Here is a 27,372-nt window from a genome sequence, read left to right as displayed (position 1 = left end):
CTGTACAATTCGCCTTATTGAAACACTTGGGTTGAAAAGGAGATCCTGAAGAAATGAAGTTCTAAAAAGAGTTTGTATCTCCACCTCCACTTACCCCCGTCCCCATCCTCATCTCCCCTCCAAGTCATTCTGCCTTGGGCTGAGGTTGTTTTAATTAGAAGATGTGTCTGTACAATGCCAAATGTCTGGATGAAACCCAAAAAATGCAATCAATCATTCAAGTGTCTTGTCTACACCCCATCCAGGGCCATTCCCAGCTAAACATAATAGGTGAACTTCTTTGTCTTGTTCAGGAAGCCTTCCCTGATTAACTAAACATGGTCCATCTTTCCTATGCCTCAGCTTCCTCATCTGTAAAAAAGGGAGATAATACCAGTAGTCCCTAACTCAGAAGATTATCTCCACGGTCCATCTTTCCTATGCCTCAGTTTTCTTATCTGTAAAAAAGGGAGATAACACCAATAGTCCCTAACTCAGAATATTATCACCATGGTCCATCATTCCCATGCCTCAGTTTCCTCATCTGTAAAAGGGGGGATAATAATACCTGTTGTCCCTAACTTGTCTCAAAGGTCAAGTGCTATACAGGGGGCAGCTATGTAGTCCAGTGGATAGAGTCAGGCTTGGAGTTGGGATGGCTTGGGTTCAAATATGACCTCAGATACTTCTTATCTATTTAAACCTGGGCAAGTCTTTTATCCCTGTTTACCTAACCCTTACCATTCTTCTATCTTTCTAAGACAGAAAATAAGAGTTTAAATAAATAATGTGCTATATGGGGTGTCCCAAAAAGTCTTAGAGCACTTTTAGGTTGACTTAAAAGTCAACCCAACAAAGATAAAAGATTTGCCAACTGACAATATTCACCTGACTCAAGTAGGACCTTATTCAATTCAATAAGTGTATATAAAGCACCTACTGGGTATTAGGCTTTGATTGCTTAAAAGTGAACTAGACTGTATTTGTGGAAAGGGGTAAGTAGGATTGGCAAATGGGGATTGTCTTCAGACCATGCTCAGGAGAATTGAACCTTCATTGATTTATCTCTCCTCCCTTAACTTTCATCACATGTAAATGTCAGTTGTCATTATTATAATCATCATTATTTTTAAACCCTTACCTTCTGTCTTAGAATCAATACCGTGTGTTGGTTCCAAGGCAGCATAAGTGGTAAGGGCTAGGCTATGGGGGTTAAGTGACTTGCCCAGGGTCACACAGCTGGGAAGTGTCTAAGGTCAGATTTGAACCCAGGACCTCCCATCTCTAGTCTTGGCTTTCAATCCAATGAACCACCCAGCTGCTCCTATAATCATCATTATTAATTTTGATATGTAAGAACATGTGGTCAGATGTAGAGGAAGAAACTTTCAACCAAACCATCACTTACTTCCATTCTTTATCCATCATGCCATCTTTAAGGAGAAACAAATATTATGCCCAAATGAGAACAGATTAGAGGGGTAATTCAATTCCTCTAAGCCAATTTGTGTGAAAAACAATTCCATGATGGCGATGGCGATTGTGATGGTGGTGGTGATGGTGAGGCTCAGTGAGGGTGCCTAGTTTATTTAGCTATCACAACTACCAGTGTTTTCTATGGCAGATAGATTGCTACTGGGAAGATTGCCCAAGAGCCATTGGATGAGTAGTCCTCAGCACTGAGCAAAGAGAGACGTTTGTTTTTTTTTTGTTCCATTTTCAACTTACTTGAAGAAGTCTTCCTTGCAGTAGACACTCCCTGCTCTGGAGAAGCACCTGTCGGCCAGCTGCATCTGGCAGTCCGCACACTTAAGACAGGAGCCGTGCCAATGCCTGTCTAAGACTTTGAGGATGAATTTATCCAAGATGTGCTGATTGCAGCCGGCACACTGAGGGATCTCTGAGGAGGCAGGAGGTGGTAGGAAGGAGGAGAGGAGAGAGAGAAGAAAGAGCAGTGTCAGCCTTGTGCATGGCACCATTTGCAAAGACCACTGGGCAGACAAATAGAAACACTCATTTGGCTTTGGGTTTAAAGCCCACCTAAATGCTATTTTTTGATTCAAGAATAACCAGCCTGGAGTTGTGAACTGATCCAACCATTCTGGAGGGCAATTTGGAACTATGCCCAAAGGGCGACAAAAGAATGTCTACCCTTTGATCCAGCCATAGCACTGCTGGGTCTGTACCCCAAAGAGATAATGGACAAAAAGACTTGTACAAGAATATTCATAGCTGCACTCTTTGTGGTGGCCAAAAACTGGAAACGAGGGGATGCCCATCAATGGGGAATGGCTGAACAAATTGTGGTATATGTTGGTGATGGAATACTATTGTGCTAAAAGGAATAATAAAGTGGAGGAGTACCATGGAGACTGGAACAACCTCCAGGAAGTGATGCAGAGCGAGAGAAGCAGAACCAGGAGAACATTGTACACAGAGACTAATACACTGTGGTATAATCGAACGTAATAGACGTCTCCATTAGTAGTGGTGTAATATCCCTGAACAATCTGCAGGGATCTAGGAGAAAAAACACTATTCATAAGCAAAGGATAAACTATGGGAATAGAAACACCGAGGAAAAGCAACTGCCTGACTACAGCGGTTGAGGGGTCATGACAGAGGAGAGACTCTAAAGGAAACTCTAATGCAAATATTAACAACATGGAAATGGGTTCGAATCAAGAACACATGTGACACGTCGGCTATGGGGGTGGGGGGAGGAAATGATCTTTGTCTTTAATGAATAATGCTTGGAAATGATCAAATAAAATATTATTTAAAAAAAAAGATCTTTGTCTTTAATCTTTGTCTTTAATGTGGGGGGAGGAAATGATCTTTGTCTTTAATGAATAATGCTTGGAAATGATCAAATAAAATATTATTTAAAAAAAAAGAATAACCAGCCAATGAACTTGGCTGGAATCATACAGAAAGAAGCAGCTTCTGGAAAAAGGAAGAAAATCGCGACTGTTTTCTATTTCCTTATTTCTGTGCTCCCAAAAGAAAGTCACCATATCTAAAAGTCAATCCAAGAAAGTTAAAAGGTTTGCCAACCAGCAATTTCCATCTGACTCAGCCAGGACCTTACTCAATTCAATAAATGTATACAAAGCACCTACTGGGTATCAGGTCTCGCTAGAGCCAATTGCTCTGGGGGCCTTTGACTCCTCTTTTATGAATTCGCTTTTTAAATTTTTAAATATTTTTCTATGTTTCCATGATTATGAATTCACTCTTAAAGCTGTATTCATTTTGACTGTCTGGGTTATCATAAAAGTCCACTTTAACCCTCGTAAGAAGTGCATCCTCATTGCTCCAGCAGCAGCACAATCACATATATTAGTCTGATGTCTCATTCTGTCTCAGCAAGGAATCTGGGAGGGGTCTCAGAGGACTATACAGAGGACTATACTGGGTGAAGCTGGAGCTCTTTTGGGCTCTACCACCCTGAAAGGTTTTAGTAATCCCCAGTTGTCTTGGAACCAGCCCCAGTAAGAGGTCTTTCAAGCAAAGGGACAGCTGACCACTCCCCAATATGGTGGCATGGGAGGTAGCCAAAAATTGGAAAATGAGGGATGCCCTTCAATTGGGGAATGGCTGAACAAATTGTGGTATATATTGGTGATGGAATACTATTGTGCTAAAAGAAATAATAAAGTGGAGGAATTCCATGGAGACTGGAACAACCTCCAGGAATTGATGCAGAGCGAGAGGAGCAGAACCAGGAGAACATTGTACACAGAGACTAATACACTGTGGTATAATCGAACGTAATGGACTTCTCCAGTAATGGCTTTACAATGTCCCTGAACAACCTGCAGTAGTCTATGAGGAAAAAAAACTAAACTAAACTATCCTCAAGCAGAGGACAAACTGAGGGAGTAAAAACACCGAGGAAAAGCAACTGCTTGACTACAGAGGTTGAGGGGACATGATCGAGGAGAGATGCTAAATGAGCGCCCTAATGCCAATACCAACAACAAGGACATGGGTTCAGAGCAAGGACACATGTCCAGACAAATCTAGGGAAGGGGGTGGTTAGGGGGGAGGAAAAGAAAATGATCTGTTTCCAATGAACAATGTATGAAAATGACCAAATAAAATAATGTTAAAAAAATGTTACTGGAGAAGAGTTCATCTGGGTTGTGGCTACTGGGGGAGAAAACTAATGTTTTCTATGTTAAGTCATTATTCTTCCTAAGATCTAAGCTCAACTATTTCTTTTTTTTTTTAATTTTACCTTCAGTCTTGGAATTATTACTGTGTATTGGTTCTAAGGCAGAAGAGTGGCAAGGGCTGGGCAATGGAGGTTAAGTGACTTGTCAGGGTCACACAGTTAGGAAGTGTCTGAAGACCAGATTTGAACCTAGGACCTCCCATCTCTAAGCCTGGCTCTCAATCTCCTGAGTCATCTAGCTGCCCCCTCAATTGTTTCTGTACTGCTAAAGGACTATAGGCAATGGTGGTACCCTGGTCCAAAGCCACCCAGCTCTAGTTATAGCTCTGAGCAGACTGTGGACTAATGTGATAAGTGAAGGACTCGTCCTTGAGCTGGTCTTTGAGGAATTCCAATTTTGGGATGATAGGAGGAAAGGACTTCCATTGGGCCCAGAGCCCTTACAGTATTAGAGGAGAAAGGAGATGATTTCAATGTCCTTATATCCTAAAATTCAGGTGAGGACTCACTGAGGAGAGAGATGTGCTTCCCACAAGCCCTGGACTCTCACAGATGCTCTGGAAGAAGGTTCTGGAAGGACTAAACCACAACTTTAAACCCTCAACAAACCTATGACATAGTAATTTTAGTACTTAGTATTCAAATTCAGTGTTTGATCCAGGGTCCAGAGAAGACAGAAGGAGGAAAGAAGTTTCCATCAGTCAGAGAAGGGGTTGCCAAGAAAGACGAAGGCCTTATTGTCTGTGGGTTTGCCTGGAAGGCCAAGGTTACCTTTGAAGACACCTGTCATTCTAGAAGTTCTTCCTCTATCCTTTTAAAGCTCTGTGTTGACTAAAACCCAAATGCAGATAGTGTGCTGATCTTAGGGATCAGGCAGAGTGGCAAGGGGCCCAGCTTAGCATGAGCCATGGAAGCAAGATACCAAGAGCCACTGAGCTGAGCTCTAACACTTAATAGTGGACAGAGAGGAGGAGGAGGGAGAGAGAGGTGGAGAGGGGAGGAGGGAGAGCTGGAGAGGGAGGGAGGGGGGAAGGAGGGAGAGACACAGAGAAGGAGGGAGAAAGGAGGTAGAGAAAGAGGGAGGGAGAGACACAGAGGGAGGGAGGGAAGGAGGGAGAAACAGAGAGGGAGGGAGGGGGAGAGAGAAAGAGAGAAGAAAGAGAAGGAAGTAGGAGAATGAGGGGAAAGAGGGAGGGAGGGAAGAAAGAGAGGGAGACAGCAAGTGACAGAAACAGAGAGGCGAAGGGAGGGAGGGGAGGAGAGAGAGAGAGAGGGAGGGGAAAGACAGAAGGATGGAAGAGAGAAGAGAGAGGGAGAGAGAGAAGGAGGTAGGGGAGAGAGGGAAAGGAGAAAATGAAGGAGGGAAGAGAGGAAAAGAAGAACAAGGTCAGAAAGAAAAGAGAGAGGAGGCAGGAGAGAGAGGGGAAGAGGGAGAGGGAGGGAAAGAGAAGAAAAGGAGAGAAAGGGAGAGAAGGAGGAAGAGAGAGAAAAGAGAGAGGGAGGGGAAGGAGATGTGGGGAGGGGGATGGGGGTGAGGAGCAGAAATAGGTGGTATGGGCAACAGGCTCATGGTGGAACAAGGTCACAAGGGGAAAATGCCCATGTTTGGAAGCCTCTTTGGGGGGTGGGGAAATAAGGTTTGAAGAGCAAAAACTGAAGGGGTTCAAAAGGGGCCAAAGGCCCCAAATGCCTGGGCTGGTCTACACCATCTCTGACTTCTCACTTTAACTTTCTATTATCTGATGACCTCTGGAAGATTTGGCTTTCGGGATCTGCCTTAAGGACAACAGCAGCTACGTCTGTTAGTGAAATTTCAAGCAGAGCCTGCTGTCCCCCAAGAACTTTATACTCGTATGTGAGTGTATTTCTCTAAGTGTACATGTGGGAGCACATATGTATGTCTAGACATCTCTCTGGGTCTATAGATGTGTGTACATGTGGGTGTATATTTGTGTGCGCACACACACACACATGCACGTACACGCGTGTCCCTGGGTCCGTGTGTGGCTTGTTTCTGGAGCAGTCGGATGATTCTTTCCATCCCTTTCGGTTTCCCGTCCCCCCATTCCCTCCTGCCTCACCAACCATCCAGCATAACAAAGGAGAAAACAGAAAGAAATGAGGTAACTCAGCACCACCGGGCAGCCCGGCCTCGGTCCCCCAGTGCGTGCAATGGGCCAAATGTGGAGCCCCGTCTCCACAAAGACGGGAGAGAAACGCCTTTCCTCAACTTTGCTCCGGGAGCCCATTAACCAGGTAAGAGTCGTATATTCCCCGGGCCTCTTCCCATCATCGCCACCCCACCCCCACCGCCACCAGCGCCGAGGTTTACACTGGAGACATTAGAATCTGCTCTAGCAGTAAAAATACAAATGCTGCAAGGCTGATGACTTGATATCCATAATAAGCTTGAGCCTCGGAGGAGACGGGAGAGCTCCCATCCTCCCCGGGAGCCCCGCCCTCCCCAGATGGATGAATTAACTCTTTCGGGGCATCCCGGAGTGCCCTGCGAAGGGTAATTGACTAAATGGCCCCTCGGTGCCCTGGAAGAGTTAATTACTCACCCCGGTTCACGGGGGACAGGACCGCTCTCCCAACATAACTTTCTGACAAGAGAATACTAGAATCCAGCATATATACATATATAATTGTTATTATTTGGCTTCTCCTCCAAGGGAAAGATTTAGTGATATTCCTCTTCGCATATACAAATGCACAGGGGTAAGTACCAAGGATGTATGCACATAAAATTTATTTCAAGGAAGGTATCTACCAGGAGTCTTAATATGATGAGTATTCAAGAGAGAATACATTAGAGCTAATGTATGCAGAGAATGTCCCCGTCGGGGGAGTCTTTAGAGGCCTGTACATGGAGAGCAACATAACATTAAGGGAGAGACACAAAAGCAGGCAAGCCAAGGCTCTACCCAGATGGAGAAGGGGGATGGTCCCTCCCCATGGTCTTTTGGAGTCAATGGCTTTCCAAACCGGGCATTTGGACCTCACCCTTGGGCCTCCAGGTGGGCCTCAGACTGATCCAAGATGCCAGGGAAAATCAAATGTGTGTTCAGATAAGGAGAATTTCAAGCAATCAAACAAACAATCAGTCTATTCATTCATCAACAAACTTTTATTAAGCACCTACTATGTGCCAGGTACTGTGCTAGGACTATGACAATTCAAAGATGATGGTTGAAACAATTCCTAGATGGAAGGACCTTATATTTCCCACTAAAGATTTGAAACCAATTTTTGAAAGAGTATTATTTAAAGGGAAGTCATGAATTTCCTATGCAAAGCTTTTCTCAGTCTCCTTAGAGATTGCTGATGTCTCCTGACTCCCTAAATGATTGTGGATCTATCTATCTATCTATCTATCATCTATCTATCTATCTATCTATCTATCTATGTCTGTCTGTCTGTCTGCCTGCCTGCCTGCCTGTTTGTCTATCTATCCATCCATTAATTTATCAGTCTGTCTTTCTATCCATCCATCCATCCATCTGTGTATCCATCTATCAAACTATACTTATATGTTGATCTGCCTATCCATACATTGAACTATCAATCTGTCTATTCATTCATCCATCCATTCATTTATCTACTCATTCATCCATCTTTCTATCTGTCTATCCAACTATCAAACTCTCTACTTATCTGTTGATCTATCCATCCATTGAATTATCAGTCAGTCTGTCCAACCATCCATCCACTGATCTATCTATCCATCTATCCATCTTCTGTCTGTCTATCTACCTATCAAACTATCTAGTGATCTGTTGATCTGTCTATCCATCCATTGAACTATCAGTCTGTCTGTCTGTCTCTCTACCCATCTATTGTCCCCCTCCTTGCCTCCACCCCACATAGCTCATAAGCCCTTGATAGCAGGTGGTATTGTGAGTTCCTCTTCATTATGTTGTTCTCTGAGTAAAGGTCTTTAAAAACTCTCAGGGCTATGGATTGAAGGAGGGAATTCTCTGGGTGCAGAAACAAAAACTCAATTTTGCCCCAGGGAAAGCTCAGCCAACCAAACCTCATCCAGTCATTCCTTCCCATCCCATGGTTCAGGATCAGAGCAAAATATTTCCCATCTGCTCAGGAGCTGAAAGAGACTTTAAACCAGGGATTGGACCAACCCCCTCACTTTATTAGATGAAGACACCAAAACCAAGAGAGATTGTGACTTGTCCAAGGTCACAGGTAAGTGATACAGAGTTTGTCTTGAAACAAAGTCCCAAATGACTCCAAGACCAGTGGTCTATTGACTACCCCAGGCCATCTCTTTTTCATAAGTTCCTTCCATGTATGTCTATGTAGATGACTGATGTGATACTTCAAGACCCTATATTCTTCAGGAAAGTCTCTAGATCAGTGATGGAGAACCATTTAGAGACAGAGTGCCAGCATCCCCCCAAACTGAATGCTATGCCCCACCCCACCCCCACTTTATCCCCCAGGCCCTGTTTACCCCAGACAGAGGCAGGAGGAAGCTCTCCCATTGGGCTACTGGGCAGGGGGACAGATAATTAGAGGTGTGGGTGGAGAGTGGGAGGAGAGTGGCCCCAGTGCTCTGCTCCCCTCCAGCTATGTGCCATACTATGAGCTATGCTCCTCTCTAGCCTACTCTTCTCCAACTCTACCACAGGAATCAACTTCACCAAAGACTCAACAGGCTGCTGCCTGTGCAGCATCCTCATGCAGCATGTAAGGCTTCACTCCCAGTCTTACCCCAGATAGGGGAGGGAGTAATCGCTGGCATTGGGCTGCTAGGCAGAGGAGTTGGGAAAGTGAGGAATGTCCTCAGATGCATGGAGAGGGGAGGGGAGCAGCAATGCCCTGAGTCCCTCTGGCTTTCTAGTAACCAACTCTGGTGGACAGCTGCAGGCATGCATACAGAGAGGGCTCTGTGTGCCCTCTTTGGCACACATGTCATAGGCTCACCATCAGGGGTCTAGATGCTTGTTGGTCTGTTGCATGATACAATCTGTTAAATTCTCAAGGCAGACAATGTGGACTTTTAATTGTAGACCTATAATGAATTTATTATTTCTAAGGGATTCAGCCTTGATCTAGACAGGGCGCATGATAGCCTATCATAGCCTATCACCATAAACATTATACAATTTTGATGTGACAAGAATATTTCCAAACCCTAGCTAGTGACTCTATTATTTTTTGTTTTATTTTTTTACTGGACCTATTATTTTATCAGTATGGGGAATGCTCACCAAGAAATATCCACAACTATGATATTTATATTCTTGGGGAGTTGCCTGGGACACTGAGGCTGGCTCTCTAGCCACTGCTATTTCTTGCCTTTCTTGGTCCTCTAATTTTAGGAGGCCTTTTGTACCTCACAATGACAGTAGAGCAAAGAAAAGTCAATCTTTGTAGTGCTGTTCCCCAGGGCCTGGAATGTCTTCTATATTCCCTCCTGCTTGTTAGAATCCTTAACTTCCTTCAAGGCCCAGGTCGGGGGCCATCTCCTATGGGAAGCCTATTTTTTTCCTAACTTTTTCCAACTCTGCGAATAACCTCAAAGGTCTCTAATTTAGTTATTGGGATGTAGGGTGCCAGTCATTTTCCTTAAATTAATATATTTATTTTATTTTTAATAGTATCTTTTAATAGCTGAGCAATGATGGAAGCCCCCCCCCCCCATTTTTAAACCCTTACTTTCTATCTCGGAATCAATACTGTGGATTGGATTGGTTCCAAGGCAGAAGAGTGGTAAAGGCTAGGCAATGGGGGCTAATTGACTTGCCCAGGGTCACACTGCTAGGAAGTGTCTGGGGCCAGATTTTAACCTAGGACCTCCAGTCTCTAGGCCTGGCTCTCAATCCACTGAACCACCCAGCTGCCCCTTGATGGAAGCCCTTTGAAGATTCTATGGATGCACTCTGCAGGCACATGTTTTAACATCATGGCCAGTAACTTCCTCCAATCTGAAATGGCAGTAGGAGATATTCAATGATGGAGTCCCTCCTTCTAAATACTATGTACTCTCCAAAGTGCCTAGCATAGAAAAGTCCCAATCATTTCATTAAAACCAATTTTTGTATATAGTTAAGAAGGAGATATTATGGACTCACAGAGAGATGGTCAGGGTCAGGACAAGGGAAGATTGGAAGAAAGAGCATTTGTATTTCTTCAGAGGACTTTGGGGGGGGTTATTAGGAGTAATATCATATGTCATAATACATGCATATGTGATATTAGTAATATATGCATAATAACATATTACAAATATGTTGTTTCCATTGAATCATTTCATATATGTTTGACTCTTCATGCCCCCTTTGGGGGTTTTCTTGGCAAAGATACTGGAGTAGTTTGCCACTTCCTTCTCTAGCTCATTTTACAGATGGGGAAACAGTAGCAAACAGGTTTAAATGACTTGCCCAGGATCACACAGCCAGTGAGTGTCTGAGGCCTGAGTTAGAATTCAGGTTTTTCTAACTCCAGGCCTGGCATGCCATTCACTTTGCCACCTATATGCCCGCATGTATGTATAGATATGTAGATTATTATTTTACCACTGAATTTTCCAATTAATCCAGACTTTCACATATTTAAATGTTCCTGATTTTATGTGCAAACCAAGTTATGACAATATATTCTGGACTCCTAAAGTGACTTTAGATCTGTAGAAGGCAACCAAGAATAGCACTGTATATTTTTCATCTTTCCCCATAATCTCCACACTACACCCCACAAGAAAAGGGAAATGCCCATTTCTTGTCCCTTGTGGCTTTAAATTAAAATTACAGAAGAAGAAACGGAGGTCTAAAGAGATGAAGTGACTTGCCTAAGGTCATTAAGCTGGTCAGTCAGGGTCAAGGTTTGAACTTGATCCTCAGTTATATGACTCTAGTCCAGGGTCTTTCCACTATAATCTGCTGCCAACCACAAGAGTGGTCATGAAGATCTAATAAGAGAATCATTGCAAAGCACTTACTTAGCACAGGACCTGGCATATAGGAAAGACTTAAGAAATGCTTGTTTTCTTCTTTCCTATTCACCTAGCCTCCCATTTTGGAAACTTGGGGTTCTCTTTGATTCTTCCCTCTTCCTCATCTCTCATATCTCTCCCTTCTCAATTCCTACTGCCATCACCCTGGGAGAATTTCTTATTACCACCAACCTAAACTATTTAAATAACCTATCAGGCAACTCTCTCTCCAACCCTTCCTTCACATTGCTGCCAGATAGCTTCCCTTTATGTAAATTATATTTGGTCTTATCACTCTTCTGCTCAAAATCCTGCAATCACTCCCCATTGAAATAAAGTTCAAACACTTTTGCCTGGCATTCAAAGCCCTATACAATCTGGTACCAACCTCCTTTTCTAATCTTATCTAACCAAATGTGCCTTACATGCTCTCATGTCTGGATTTTTGCTTATATTATTCCCAGCACCTGGAGAGCACTACCGCCCACTGAATTGTTACTCATGCTTTCAAGCTCAAATCATATCCCACCTCCTCAATGAAGCCCTCACTGAAAATGACCTGGATCTCAAAGAAGATCCTCCCTTATGCCCTGATCCAGTGTTATGAAGTGCTGTAATGATTTGTGGGTGTGATGTATCCTATTAAACTCGAAACTCCAAGAGAGCAAGGACCCTGTTTCAGCTAAGTTTGGGCTGTCTCTGATACCCACAACAGTGCTCTGCACACATCAGGCATTCAGCAAATGTCTGATAAATCACATTCAATTAAATTGAAGGAGAATATTCTAGATCTTTGGGGGAGGAGAAAAGTAGTCTCTTGTGATGTGACTCTCTCTTTTAAGAAAAATACATCTTAGCAGTGTCTGATTATTCTCAACATTACTCCAGGATTTTGTTTTAAGAGCCTAATCCCTGAACAAGCAGACAAGTTATCCTTCCCTAGCTGCCAAATTCAGATCAACCCTCGTCATTATGCTGCAGCACCCGGAGAAAAGGGGCAAGGAGGCCAGATACCTCAAAATTCTCCTTCTGCCAAAACCTAGGGGCTTTGTTCACTTTTCTTTGTTTTCCACATAAAAATGGGGACAATAACCATTATGTCATATTAATATCTTCTCTTTGTTTAGAGCTTTAACTCTTTCAACATGTTTTCCTTCTTCAATCTCATTTGATCCTCTTTGACAACCTCATGAGGCCTTGACAAATGAAAAAATGGAGGCACTAGAGTTAAATGATTTGTCTAAAGATCACCAGGGTAGTTAGTGGCAGAAGCAGGACTTGAAATGACACCCAATTATTCTCTTTTCTTTCTTCCTTCCTTCTTTCCTTCCTTCCTTCCTCCCTCCCTCCCTCCCTTCCTTCCTTCCTTTCTTCTTTCTTTCTTTCCATCTTTCTTTCTTTCTCCTCTCTTTTCCCCTCTCTTCTACCCTCCCTCTCTTTCTTTCTTTTCTTTATTTATTTGTTTCTTCCTTCCTTCCTTTTTCTTTCTTTTTTCCCCTCTTTCTTTTTCCCTTTCTTCCACCCTTCCTTTTTCTTTCTTTACTTCTTTCTTTCTTCCTTCAGTCCTTCCTCCCTTCCCTTCCCCTCCCTCTCTCTTTCTCCCTCTCTCTCTTTCCTTCCTCCCTCTCTCTTTTTCTCTCTCTCTTCTACCCTCCCTCTCTTTCTTTTCTTCTTTGTTTCTTTCTTTCTTCATTCTTTCCTTCCCTTCTTTCCTCTCTCTTTTTCTCCCTCTTTATCTTTCTTTCCTTCCTCCCTCTTTCTTTCTCTGTCTCTCCCTTCCTCCCTCCTTTCCTTCCTTTCTTTTTTTAGACCCTTACCTTCTCTGTTGGACCCTTACTTTCTTTCTAAGATTTTAAACCATTACCTTCTGATATGAAATATCAGTTCCAGACAGAAGAACAATGAGAGCTAGGCAATTGGAGTTAAGTGACGTGCCCAAGATCATACAGCTAGGAAGTGTCTGAGGATAGATTTGAACCCAGAACCTCCCGTATCCAGGCCTGGCTCTCTATCCACTGAGACATCTAGCTATCCCTCTATGTTCTTTCCTCCCTCTGTATGAAAGAACAGTCCCTAGACTCTAACTACATATCTGAAAAGTTCTCTACTATCCACTTTTCTTCTAATAGCATCTTAGATGCATTGTTCTCTACCTGTGCTGGTGATCCATCCCATTATTGGCCACTTCCCTCCAGGAAGCTGGAGGTTTCTCCAGTTAATTCACTTCTATTCACTTCAGTTCTACAGATGCTTAGTAAGTGCTCCTCAGTACAAGCAACCTTATGTTAAATCTAGGTAATATATGCCTAGGCAATGCTTAGACTGATTTTCTTACCTTGTTGCTAAAAGAAAGGAGAAACCTCCCAGGCCCTTTGAAAATGTACTCTTGGAAACACACACACTAGAATGAAATTCTCCACCCCCTCCCCTGCTCTTTTTTTAGGGACAAAAGGAAAATCTTAAATTAAAAAAAATTTTTTTTTCTTAAATTCCAGTGGCTATGTCATACAAAGATAGAAATAAATCAGTGTCTTGGTTCACTGAGGAATGGAAAAAATAAATGTTGAGATTTTAAAAAGTGGGTTAGGGAAATATTCTCTTAGTGGTAAATACATACAGAGATTCATGCTGGGATGGGAGGAGAGTAAATGAATTCTAAAATGTATCTATGACTTCCCAAAGGATATATCTAGGTAGCAGATCATCCTGTGAATGAGGATTTTCTGCATCATTCACACTGACGAATTATAATCACAGATGCAAGGTGACAGAGCTGGCCATGAAATGACTTAATATTGGGGGGGGGTAAGAATTGGCCACTCCATTGTCCCAAATAATTTCCATTAAGGGAGAAGATTTCTTTTAATTCAGTTTTCAAGATCAGAGTTGCAGCTGCTCATCATCAATAAGACACCTATAATGTTTCCTAAATCCAGTAAACTTCCTTCCCTGATTTCTATTAAGATTTTCTGCACATCCAGGTTAGGCAGTGACTAAGTTAGGAAAGAAAGAAAGAAAGAAAGAAAGAAAGAAAGAAAGAAAGAAAGAAAGAAAGAAAGAAAGAAAGAAAGAAAGAAAGAAAGAAAGAAAGAAAGAAAGAAAGAAAGAAAGAAAGAAAGAAAGAAAGAAAGAAAGAAAGAAAGAAAGAAAGAAAGAAAGAAAGAAAGAAAGAAAGAAAGAAAGAAAGAAAGAAAGAAAGAAAGAAAGAAAGAAAGAAAGAAAGAAAGAAAGAAAGAAAGAAGGAAGGAAGGAAGGAAGGAAGGAAGGAAGGAAGGAAGGAAGGAAGGAAGGAAGGAAGGAAGGAAGGAAGGAAGGAAGGAAGGAAGGAAGGAAAAAAGAGAAAGAAAGAGAGAGAGAAAGAAAGAGAGAGAGAGAGAAAGAGAGAAAGAAAGGAATCTATAGTTAAGGTGCATTTCACTTCCTGTAAAAAACCATGTTTAAAAGGAGTTGATATATCCATTTCCTTATCAGAGACATTTCACTATTTATTCTCTAACATCTGGAATATGCTTTTCTCTCCTCTCCATCTCACATGCCTCCCCCTGCCCACCCCAACCATGTTAAATTGGTATGTCTTGAAGAAGCAGTAACATAGCCTCTCAACATACTTATACATAGTAAACTGGATTGTCTGTTTTTAAAAAGGGCAAGACACCATTTTATGGAAGAATAGTAAAAAAAAAAAAAGAATCCACCCCCAAATAGGTATGCATTTGTTTTGAAGAACAGAATACTCCACAAATAAAAATATATACACATTTAAAAATACCAAAATACAAGCTGTGTTGACAAATCTCTATGATTTTTTTCTTTGAAAAAATTGCTCTATAGAAAAGCCAAACAGTAAGTAAAGCCTTCTCATACCATCATGAACACATCTAACACAATCCCTGGTCTCTGTCTGCCACAAATCCTCCTTATTATCATCACTCCTTCTGATGCTGATTTTTATATGACCATACAGTGGTTTGCCCTGCTTTGGAAAGCATACACACATAAAGAATTTTGATATTTGAAAATATCAAATTCAGAGGCATGCCCCAAAGGAATTTCTTTAATATGATATTTAGGTTGTGGCTTCGAAGAGCTTTCCTGACCACAAAAATTCATGGGATGAACATCTCTCCAAAGATCCATTTTTTATATTGTATCAATAATCTTCAGTAAAACATTGGATATTCTCAGTAAAAACAAACAAGCAAAACAACTAAAGATCACATTAAATGAACCCCAAATTAGTTCTTTAAATGCTTTGGGACAATTCTCAAATGTTTACTTTACAAAGAATATATTGCTGAATTAATTACTCCAGTTTATTTAAAATATATTTCTTTGTAATATCTTTTGTTTTCCTATTACATTTGTTTTCCTCTTCATCCTGCCCTTCTAGCCATCCCTTAGAACAGATTTAAAAATAAAAGAGTAGTTCAAAGCAACAAACCCATTATTGATCATACATTGACAATCCACGCAATATTCTGCACCCAGAATCTCCCACTTCTTCAGGAAAAGGAGATTGTTGAATTTTTGCTCTTCCCGAGTTCCAGATTGGACCCCAATCTATTTTCCCTCCCTCTATTTTAAAAAGTCATATTCCACATGTTCATCAGCCCATACCTCCCAAAGATACAACTTTTCGTTAAGATGGCTGCAAGTTTGGCCCTATTAGGCTATCTTCAGAACCAATTCCCTTGACGTAAATCAGGCTTTATGAACCAGCCCAGACTGATGAGGAGAAAAAGGTTCAAACAAAGATACACCAAAATGACCAGAGAAGGGGGAATCACTTCATAAATCCAATATCTAGTGTAGTTAGCTCAAGGAACATTTTTCAATTTCAATAGGTAACCAGCAATCAATTTCCCTATTGACCATTCAATCCATCTCCATCCCCTCCCCCTTCTAAGATCATTTCATAAAGCGTCCTTTTGCATTCCAGATCTGGATCAGACCCCTATCAAAGTGCTGAGCTGAACACACAACTTTCCACTCTCTTAGATTCCAGTCAGTCCCCAGGTGCTGGGAACAAGAAATAGGGGGCACTTCCAAGCCCCCCTCCAAGGAGGCTGCTGGGAGATAGAGAACACTACCCACCTGTGATTCCTTCTTTCTACAAGCACAATCCAAAGAGGAAGACCATAGAGCATCACCACACACATAATGGTCACTCATAATGAAATCCTATTACAATGAAAACCTTTTTCATGGACAGATCAATTTTCCTCCCTAGTAGAGATTTCCCTACGACAAAGTACCCATGTTTAAGACGCTGAAGCAGACCTTCTTGAAGACATTCGTGCTCCATAAATTGGAATCTGCCCATATCTCCATGTGCTAAATCCAGAAGTTTTAGCTGGTGGCCCGGAAAGTTGCTTTTGGCTGTGTTTATCCCCCAAACAAAGAAGGCAGGAAGACTGGGGGACTTTGCTTGTAAAGAGAGCAATGCCTCTCTAATACAAGCAAATTCTAGAATTCTCGGAACTACCGGGCAGTCTCCTAATCTAATTCCATCAGAATAAAGCACTCCAGGGGGCTGGGATCCGCCAAGCACCTTGAACTTGGTTTGGGGGTTGGGGGGGGGCGGTGCAGGAACAGAGGGCTTTCAAGGCTTGGATCTAGAGAGTGTCCAGAAACGAGGTCATTCTCAGCTAGACTGGTTCCTAATCACCCGCCAGCTTGGAAACTGACAAATATCTCCGCAATGGGCAAAGAGAGATAATAATAGGTTGCCCTTCCCTCTCCGCTCCAGCCCTCCCTCGCCCCCTCCAATTTCAACAAAGTGAGGGATGCATTTTGATGGCTCACTTGTCCATTCCCCACCGGAAGCAATGATCCAGGGAGATTTTCCTAGAACCGTTCAAAGGCTACTGAACTCGGGATTCTCCTTCCTCCTAGATCTATTCCTTTCCAGAACGGAGGGACGACTCTTTGCTGACGGGGGTTTTCCCAGGTTGGCTCCGCTTACATGGCTGCTAGCTCTCCTGGGTGTTAAACGATCCTCAGACAACCGTCAGCATAGAGTTTGGGGCACCGCTATGGCTTCGAATCTAAGACAAATAGAGATGGCAGTAAAGATACTGCAATACTTAACGTCCTCGGGGTCAGGTAAGGTTGACCCTTAACAATGGGTTCAAATTAGGTTTGTTCAAAATGGAAAAAATGCACTCAGTCAGCCTGGCTGTCTTCACAACGCCAAATCGACTGCTTGCACTGTTTTTTTTTTTTTTGCCCCGGCTTTTCTAACTGGATTTTTTTAAAATTACTGATTTGACCAGATGTTTTGCAGCAGCGTAGACAGACTTAAAGTATTCAAACGCCTTTAGGAACTGTGTATTGCTCCAGTCCTACACTTCCTGGGGCTTCCGTGCCACCTGGCTTGATTTTTTAGTCTATGGAGGGTAGCCCTCGTCACCTCCAATGTGCTTCTCTTTACAGCCTTCTTATGACTTCTAGGTGTTTCCTGCTGAGCTCTGCTAAATAATTCCTCTCCTTCCTGGCTAGTCTCACCATTTAGCCCCTTTCAGACAGCCAACCCAGCCGCTTTCAAATTCTCCCGTCCTGGAGAGTCAATAGATCACTGCGTCAGAATAAAGTTCACATCTAAGGCTTAATATCGTTACTGCAGGCATGTTCCGTGCACAAAACGAGCCTCGTTCTGTCCTTTCTTTCTCTTGCCCACATTTCTGCCCCGCCTGTCTAATTTACATCCTCGGCACCCTGAGCAGGACCTTGTCTAATTCTGTCCCAAACCTGCCACATTATTAGCACTCTCGGTAAGGTCTGAATAATAACTACGATCATCGCATAAACGCCGTTTAATGGAGCGCTTAGTCAATACAACGATGATAGGAGAAAGTACGGATGGCTCTAGAGAAATGAGCCAGACTTGTCAGGTCTGCTGGGGGAGAAGGAGACGCGGGGATCCGGGGGTGGGCGGGGGCGGAGGGAGGGAACTCACTTGTAAAAGGCTTTAAGTCTTTAAGTCTGGGAATGCGGGAGCCACTAACACACTCTTCCGGGGTTCGTTTTGTCTTTGCATAAGGCTTGGCCTGAGACCTGGGCAGTGTTGGAGGAGAGGAGGGCGGGAGGGTTGGGGACTGGGGGAATTGATCATCTGGGGGACGGGGGTCCTCTCTGACTGGGGGTGGGATGGGCTCCGAGGTACCGAACTGCCGCCGACGCGGGAAAGACACTCTCTCCCGGTCTCGCCACCATCCACAGCCTATGCCCCTGCCGGCGGTTCCCACTTGGATGCGCAAAAGTAGGCTCTCCAAAGCGCAGAGCCTCCTTTCGGTGCTTCTCAGGGGGTAGAAGGTGAAGGGGTGTGAGGGTGGTGCCTTTGGGGGAAAGTCAAAGGCCGAGCTTTGGGTGCCGCCCACCCCCAGTTCCGTGGCGGAATTTGGAAGCGAGGGTACCAACATGTAGGATGCCTGGAGAGGGACAGGGTCGTTTCCTGCGCGCCACCACCTCTCCCCCTTCATGGAAAGAAACGCAAAGGATAAATCCACTCGGAATTGGGCCAGGTGCCCACTGAGGTGTCGCAGAAGGAAAGTACCAAGTGCTCTAAAACGTGGCCCCACTTTCTGTTCACCCCTCATTGTCCAGTCTCCCAGTCAGCTGAAGAGGCTTCCTTACGCCACCCCCCTCCCCCAGGCTCCGCCCAGACAGGGGCAATAATCCCTGGGGTCACCCGGAGATCGCAGGTGGCTTGGCCTACGAAGCCATCGGGCACCGCTCCTCCTTTGCAGTATCTGCAGGGAGGCCAAGTTTCTCCTGAGCAGACCCCCCAAAGCCCAGAGGGCTGGCGTCCGGGCTAGGACTACAGCCAAGGTAGGAACCGAGTCCGCACCTGGGCCTTTAGGTCCGTATTGTTGCAAATCCCCTTAAACTCGGAGACCTCCAAGGCAAACACCAGTAAGGCAATTAACCTCCATCCCGTAGTGCACTCGGATAGGATTTCCATCCCTCTCTCTTTCTTACACGTTAGGCACTGTACATTGGCATACTGAGATTTTCAAAGGCCGGCCAGAACCCCAAGCCTTCCAAATCTACACCCCGGGTCATTTCCTCCCCGTCCTGGCTAAGCTCCCCTCTCTCCGCGGAGATCTGGGGTCCAGAACTAGCCAGGCTACTCAAGATTGTAGAACTTCTGCCCCACATATCAAAAGCCTGGGACTTGGAGCAATCGGGATCCAAGCCTTAATGGGGGGAGAGGGGGAACACTGCTAGATTTCCCAGGTCACACTCATGCAGGCAACGTTCAGGCCATTTATATTAACAGAAAGGGTTGGAGGGAAGAAGAAAAAACGAGTTGCTGCAGTAAGAACTTAATGTCTGTGACTGGTTGACAGTAAGGCCAATGCCCTTGGATTCCTTTGATTTGGGGTTAGGGATGCCACTAATTTTAGGGGTTGGTTTGATTTTCAGTTAGGAAATCTGGTAGAAACTCAAATATCTCATCCCGTTCTTTACCATACAAGCCTCCAGAAAAGAGCAAGAGAAGAAGAGATAGACCCCCGAGACACTATTTCCCTCTAAACACATAAGAAATGATTCAGGGGAGATAGTAAATGATGTTCATTCATCAACAGTTCAGGGAAGGGGGTGGGGGGAAGATAGACAAAGATTTATAGCAACAATGCCCTTGGGGGGAGGGGAAGGATAACCATAGATGGGGCCAAGTCGCAAAGACCTGAGGCAGAGAATAGTTTACCACCCCCCTCCTTCTGTGACCCAGATCCGATTAAAAATCAAATCAAATTTATGCTTTCCACATGATGTTAATTTTTGGAACAGCTTTGGTTCCCCCAGGAGATTGGGCGGTGGGGAGGGGGTTCAAAGGAGAAGAAGGGGAAATGAGATCTGATAGAAGGAGCATCCACCCTGTCCCCACTTAGTTTCCCAGCCTCTCCCCTTTTCCTTCCCACAGGAACATTAGAATGTAGAAATGAAAACCCTGGAGAAGATGTGCCCTTTTACATCAGTGTCCTTTTATTTCAGTTCAGTTCCCTCTGCCCCTAAATCAGTTCCAGTTCTTACTAGAAGAGGGGTGATAGGATCCAAATTTTCCCTCTCCAGGGTGCTACTGGATAGGGGAAAGTAGATAAATCCTGCCCCCCAACCCCAGATCCCATAGTCTTTTAATCTTCCTGGACCTCCAGGGCCAAGTGGGAGGAAGAAGTAAGCAGTAATCAAATACACCCATGTGGTATATGTGTCCCTGTTGGTGGGGCCCAGGGGATCTTGGGAATTTAGTGAGGTCAGTGAAGTAAGAAAAGGCTCTGCTTGTTTCCCTAGTGGGAGGAAAAAGAAGGATGACTGGCTTGCCAGTCCACATCCCACTCATCTCTGTCCCCAAAAGAAAGATCCTCCATACTGGCCAGACTTTTGTCAAAGCCTCAAAGGGACCAGGTGTGTGAGCTAAGACAACTTCTTTCAGAGCCAGAATCAATGGCCCAACATTCCTCTTTGCAAGCACTGAAAAATTCAATGGGGAAAAGGATTGAAGGAGAGATGGGACAGGGCTAACAATTAGACCCAAAGAAAAGTAATCTGCAATCTCAAACCACTGATAGGAGAGGGTCAGAACCTCCCTCAGCCCCCTTTTGTTACTGGGGGTGGTGGTGGAGGTGGAGATTAACTCCAGATCAGAGCTGCTTCCTCTAAAAGCAGCAGTCCTTCAGTCTCACAAAATGAGTCTGCCAAAGAGCCTGGACATAAGTTAAGGAGAGAGTCACAGGTCCCTTGTCTTTCCACTTAGCGCTCTGTTTTGGGGACTAGTATTTTCCCCAAACCAAACATAGATTTCAAGCTGAAACGAACCCTAGACATTCATTCCAAAGGTAACTTGAGCTTTACATTAGATCATACAAAAGCATCACTTAAAAGGTTAGAAATTTGGGGCATCTGGGTGGCTCAGTGGACTGACAGCTGGCTCAGAGATTCGAAGTCCTAGGTTCAAAGGTGGCCTCAGACACTCCCTAGCTGTGTCACCTTGGGCAAGTCACTTTACCCCCATCACCTAGCCCTTACTGCTCTTCTGCCTTGGAACCAGTACACAGTAGTCATTCAAATGGAAGGTAAAGGTTTTTTTAAAACAGAAATTAGAAAATTTTTCAAGGTTAAAATAGTTGAGTTGAGACCTAGGGGGAACCTAGCCCTGGAATTAGATGATGAGCATAAAATCAGGTGGAATTTATATGGGAAAGAGGAATTCATCCGTGCCCCACCAAAAGTCTTACTCCAAACCACTGGCTCTTGAAGCAACTGAACTTTTCACACCCTTTGTAACCCCAGAGCCAACTATGAGTGGGGAAAGGTATGTTCTGGCAGGTCAGAGTCTGAATCACAAGAAAAGTCGCTTTTCCCCAGGTGACCTCAAGGGAGCTTACCTGTCGGATAGTGCAAAAGGGGTTGTGGGGAAGGAAAGTGTTATCGAGAACAGAGCAAAAGCAGTCCTTGGTGCCACCTTTTCCAAGTGACTAGCAGTTGCCAGCCCGAAGGTTTCCAGCGCGAAGTCTAATCACCCAGTCTTTCCTACTAAGACCAAGCATCCCGGAACCGCCCTAAAGAGGGGCTCTCCCTCTCTTCGCTCTGCCCTGCGCCTTAGGAGCACAGACCCTGGCCTAGACAGGTGGTAGAGAGTAGTGGAGGGACCTAAAGGGTGGCCAGGAGAAGGAGTAGAAGATTGTGGGGAAATGGGCAAGTTGCGGCAAGTCACTATAGGAAACCTGCCAGGGGGCTATGAAGATGCCGAGCTTTGCAAGCTGAGGAAAACTTGGCCTTTTGTAAAGGCTCTTTCTCTGCTGAAGAATTGGTCGGGTCTCTGCGATCCGGGCAGGAGAAAATAGGGAGATGTGAACAGTAGAGAAGTGAAAGAAGAAGAAGAAAGACGGAGAAAGAGAAATTATTCTTCCTTGAAGTCAAAAAACTTTTCCAAAAGGAGATAAAAATGAACTTCCGTCTTCCGCCGAAACATCCTGGTTTAGCCAACTCTTTCCAGAAAGAAATAGCCCCCGAGGTTTAGGAGGACCAATTTGGGTTTCATCTCTCAAGTCGCTGGGGTTTCCTCAATAAGAGCATCACCCTTGCACCAGCCACCCTTGGGTCCCGGAGGTGAACATCCCTCGTCTTTGCTCATCCCCATCCTCGTTCATCCTTCGAAATCCTCAAATACCGGGGAGTTGTTTTAATGAAGATTGTCGGAAGCGCTAGCACAGAACTCGCCGCTCCCCCACCCCCACCCCAGCACCCACACCAAGCAGTGAGTTAGCGGTGTCACGGAGAGGAGAGGAAGTGAGCGTGGGCAGGGGTGCAGAGGGAGGGAAGGGGAGTTCAGGACCATTTCAGCAGCCGACCTAAGCGGATACACCTTATCCAGCGCCAGAGAAGATCTTAGTTTTCTTTCTGTGTTCTTTGATTTCCTCCCTTCCCCGCTTCCAAGGCTCTGAGATGCCCGCTGTCCCACAGCGATGTTTTGCCTTCGCGGACCAGGTTTCCCCAACTTCGATACCTAGACTCACCGCAGACCAACAGCTAAAGAGGTTTAAGGGTTAATACGGAAACCATTCAAGGTAAAATACCAAGGCTGAACCCCAGTGGATGAACGCGTTCTTCAGCGAGCGCACCCCTCTCCCCTTCCCCATACACATGAGGGAAAGCCTGACATTTGAGGTCCTAAACGGTCCATTTCGGCAGGACCTGGCCTTCCTTCTCCCCCCTCCAGTTTCCCCCCTCCCCCCGTGCGCACACCTTCTGCCTGAGGGCTATAGAGCTGGGATGAAAGACCAGAGGAAAACCCGATGGCTTATTTACGGGGAGCTGAAACTGAGGGAGAGGGGATGACCCGGACTCTTTAGGTAGAAAGAATAAACCGTCTAAGCGGCACAGACCGGCAGGCAAACTTCTCGGGACCAGTAGCTTCTGGCCAATGTATTGACCCTCGGAGGTGAGAAGACTTTAGTCCCTTTCTCCCTCTCTTCATTCCACCTCCACTCTCCCACCCACCTCTTAAATAGCCTAGGAGTCGCAGTGAGTGCCTCACAGTGCGTTCTGGGAGTTTCTGGGGACCGGATTCCCTCCGCCTCTAGGATTACGGGGTAGCGGACCGAGAGAGGAAGCCTAGCGAGTATTTACAAATACACGAAGACCAGACCCATCCTTGTACACACAACTTGCGTACGCAACACCAGTGTCCCCACCACACACACCCGCGGACAACACTCACTAAAAGACAATCAGAAAACACAAATACAATCCCCTTTCCAGCGCGCGCGCGCGCACACACACACACACACACACACACGCAGAGAAATTAGGAGTCGGGACTCCAGACAGCGTGAGGGAGAGTGAAAGGGCTGGGAAATGCTTGGAGTGTGTGGGGGAAGGAGCAGAGGTATAGGAGTGAGGAGAGAAAGGGGACAATTTCTGCATTCACACTTCTAGCCAAAAGCCAACTCCTAAAGCCGAGAGCGGAGAGGCGCCTTCTGGCAGCTGCCTTCTAGAAAGAAGCCCGCTAAGCTCTGGTGGGATACAGGAAGTCATTCCTTTTCTTTTTTTAAGGCTTCCACAAGCACGATCTTGTCCCCCTAACCTTCAAAAACTCCGGGCTGAGGGAGAAAGCAGATTTCTCCATTAGCAGAGTGTGTCCACAAGCTAACTGTCTCGCCAGCGCAGAAACCCAAAGAAGAGTGCCAATAGCCCCAGAGAGGTTACACGTGGCAGGTGCAAGTCCTGAGTGGCAGGGAAAGAAGACAGGTCGCTCGGCGGGTTGGTCCTTAGCTAAAATAAACTGCGGGAGAGCAGACGACATTGATATATATCTCGCGGGCGTAAGCACAGTTCTATAGGGAGAGAAGCCATTTGTCTCTCTGCACAGACGGGGAAGCGACCTGTATGTGAACCTCACCTAGAGAACGTTTATACTGCATCAACAAAACGTGAAGTGAGCTTCTCCAGGGCCAGCAGCTGCCGACCCCCAGTTATCGGTCCCCACACTTTCGATGTCGGAGTGTCAGCCCCTGTGAACCCTGTCAGGTGACCACTTTGGGGGGACAAGCACAGAGAAATGCAGAGCCTCAAAGATAAGTAAGAGCATGCGAAACATGGGCTGCACCAGACTAATCCTCCAAACAGACAAATCTCTACATCCCTGAGCGACCTATCTTTCAAAGCCTGGTCCAGAAAAGAGCTGAACCGAGTCAGGAGACCTAGATTCGAATTTTGGCTCGGCCGCTTAATACTTGTGTGACCTTGGGCAAAACACTTCGCCTCGCTGGGCCTCAGTTTCTTTCTCTGTAAAATGAGTACTTTGAACTACATGGGCGCTAAGATCCCTTCCAGATCTCGATCCTACGAGATCCGGCGGTCTAGCGTTCCTAGTGCTCACAGGCAGAAGCCTTAGCTCGCAACTTGATGCTTCAGTTTCTCCCTCCCCCGCATTCTTTGGTGGGCAGGAATGTGACTGACAGATTCCCTAACGCTGAGGAGTCTCCAGCGGTTCAAGCTGCAGGCATAGCAGCAAAACAGCCCGAGAGAGATCGCCCTCTCCTCTTGAACCCTTTGCCTGGGACCCTTCCCGGGGTCAGCCCCCAACCTCCCCAGAGGGCCGCGGAAACCCCTTGGGAGTTGCGCTGGGAGGAGGGGAAGGAAGTCTTCCAACTTCTTGCCAGTAGGGGTGAAGTTGCACAAACTGGTTACTGGGAGCTTCGCTTCTTGCCTCGTTGGGGGGCAAATACAAGGCGAGGGCACTTTTCTCCCCCTTCCCTTGGTCATGTCTATCTAACTCTCCCTCCCCAAGTCTCCCCAAATGGAACCCTCTCCAGTGGCCTCTGAAAAGCTGCGAGCTGGCTGGGATTCCACTGCCTGTCCCCAGCTCATACCAAGGACAGAGCTTTCTTGCTTGGTATCTAGCTCCCAAAGCCCGAGGGAAGGACTCCTCACCCTAGTTTCCCCCATCTGCCACTTCCCCTCCATAATGTCAGCCCCAGACTCCTCCCTCTCTCCATTCTGCCCCAACCTTCCCCAACCCTTAGCTCCCACCCGGATCCCTCCATCCCAAGCTCCGCTCAAAGCCGTGGCTGCTTATTACCCTCCCTGCACCATGCAGCCTCCGAGGCTGCCAGCTTTCTTTATTATTAAATCAATGAGGGGAGAAAAGGGGGGAGGAGGTGTCTTACGTTGCATCGGTACACCGAGGATGTCCGGGAGCCCCTTGACAGACCCTTCCGTGGTGACGGCCGAGCTCTGCATCATCTTGGGCAGAGGTGGGAAATAGCTGTCTATGGAAATCTCCCTCCCCTCTCTCACTCACTCTTTCTCTCTGACTAGATTCAGAAATTTCAAAATTAAAAAAAAAAAAAGATAAATCCCAAACGAAATAAGCAAAGTCACAATCGAAAGCCGATCTCTTCACCCCTCCAGGAGGACTTGTAGGCTGGCACTCCCCCCCGCCCCCAGCCCCTCCTTCCACCTTTGAGTCTATTTCAAACCCCTTTGATCCTTCTCTCCCGGGTTAGTGTGTATCCCGGGTTAAGGCGACGCTGTTGCTGCAGCTCTGGCTCTTTTTTTCCCTCCCCCTCCTTCTTCTTCCCTCCCTCCTCCTTCTTCCCCCTTCCTCTCTCCCTCCCCTCCTCCTTCTTCTCCACTCCCTCCATCTCCCGCCCCCCTCCTCTCCTTTCCCAGCTCAGCTGCTGGTCCCTAGAGGCAGTTTTGATTCATTCACACTGCAGGAGCCGGCGTGACGTAGATTTCCGCAGGGAGGCCCCGCCCTTCAGCCAATCCCCTTACATCATGTGGGCAACCTGAAGCCGAGCAGGAACGTCCGAAGGGACCCAGGTAAACCAGGCCGAGGCTGGGGCTCGGGTTAGGGCGGGGCCTCTGGGTCCTGGAGGGGTGGGGCCTCGGAGGGCTTCTCTGGAATGCTCCCCGGGAACCCCGCCCCTCCGAGTCCGGCCTGGGTCCCCAGCCCAAGCCTTGCTCTATAAATATTGCAGCCACGCTGTTGCGGCATCAGGTGTTTCAGAAATGGAAGATAGCTTTTATTTTATTTTATTGGATTGAGATGAAGTCTTTGGGTGATGGAGGGTGGGGGGAGCCAGGAAGGAAGAGTTGCAAGGGAGCCCCCCGTTTTATATGTCCAAGTAGACTAATCTATAGTAATGAATCCACTGTCCCCTCCGTTTCTCTGGAAAGAGACTGGGAAGCCCTTTCTATAAAGTGAACGTTTGGCCCAGTATCCCGACGGTGGTCTTTCCTTCACCCACTTCTCCCCGGGGAAGCCCGCTTGTAAGGGGTTCCACACTGGCCATCTTTCTCCTCCTCCCCCTCTCGTTCCCCGTCCCCAGACCTAGCTCTCCACCGCTTCTCGTCGTTTCTTCCTCCCTATCTGGAGTCTGGCTGCGGCTGGCCCGGGAACCCAGCGGAGGGTGCTAGGCTCAGAACGTTGGAGTCTTGCCGCGGGCGGGCCCGCGGGCGGGCTGGCTGGCTGGCAGTGGCCAGGTCTTGGAGAATCGCAGCGCGAGACTGTGCCCTTGGGGACAGGGTGGGACAGGGCAGGCAGGTTGCTTTTCTGCCCTTTCCTCCTATATATCCTCCTCAAACGATTTAAAAGGAGGCAAATCGTCTTGGTTGGGCCTGCCGCTGCCTCCCATCAGCAGCCCGAGCTAGTGCGCCTTCCTCGCCGCTGGCCACTGGACAGGCTTTGGGCTGCCCCGCCCCCGCTCGCTTACCCCTTTCCCCTCTCTTAACCTAGCTTACATCTTGCTTTCCTTTCTCGAGACGGGGCTGCGCCTAGCTTTTCCCTTTCCTTTTGCATATGAGAATTGCAGCTGCCTACTTTGTAAACTGGCAATCGAATAGGGCTTTAAAAATGAGTGTTCTTTCCTGTGCGTTTCTGCCTCGGGGCAGGCACAACACAAATCTACGTAGCAATATGTACGGCCAAAAAATTGTCAAGGCAAAACGAGCCTATGGATAAGCACATGGATTTCCTATTTTTATTTACCTTACATATCCTAAAACATTAAAAACCAATTCTTCGGAAGGCGGGTTCGGAAAGTAAATAAGCTAGAATGCGATGCGACATAATGAATTCTACTCTAATATCATTACAAGACAATCGAAGATACTTCATCCAGTGCCCTACAATCGATGTAAAATGCGCTAGAACTCGGCCACGGCTGATTCGAACACAACAGTGCCCAAAGCCCTCTTTCTTTCTAGTCAGTGGTCGCTCCCTAGCCTGTCCGGATCAGATCAC

The 27,372-nt window shown here is 45.9% G+C and overlaps 1 protein-coding gene across 1 annotated transcript in view; it reads right to left on the bottom strand.

Moving 5' to 3' along the window:
* LHX4 (LIM homeobox 4) overlaps positions 1–25,504 on the bottom strand; it is a 72,404-nt gene extending 46,900 nt beyond the window's left edge. The window contains exons 1-2 of the mRNA XM_001374486.5: positions 25,292–25,504; positions 1,708–1,879 (exon numbers count right to left, since the gene is read on the bottom strand). Of these exons, the coding sequence (XP_001374523.3) occupies positions 1,708–1,879; positions 25,292–25,367 (248 nt within the window). The 5' untranslated portion in view covers positions 25,368–25,504. The remainder of the gene's footprint in view (positions 1–1,707; positions 1,880–25,291) is intronic.
* Positions 25,505–27,372: the final 1,868 nt, after the last annotated feature.

Source organism: Monodelphis domestica, chromosome 2 (genome assembly GCF_027887165.1).
Source record: "Monodelphis domestica isolate mMonDom1 chromosome 2, mMonDom1.pri, whole genome shotgun sequence".
NCBI classification, from domain to species: Eukaryota; Metazoa; Chordata; class Mammalia; order Didelphimorphia; family Didelphidae; genus Monodelphis; species Monodelphis domestica.
The sequence above is the reverse complement of the archived record's forward strand: the minus strand, read 5'-3'. Positions and strand labels throughout refer to the sequence as shown.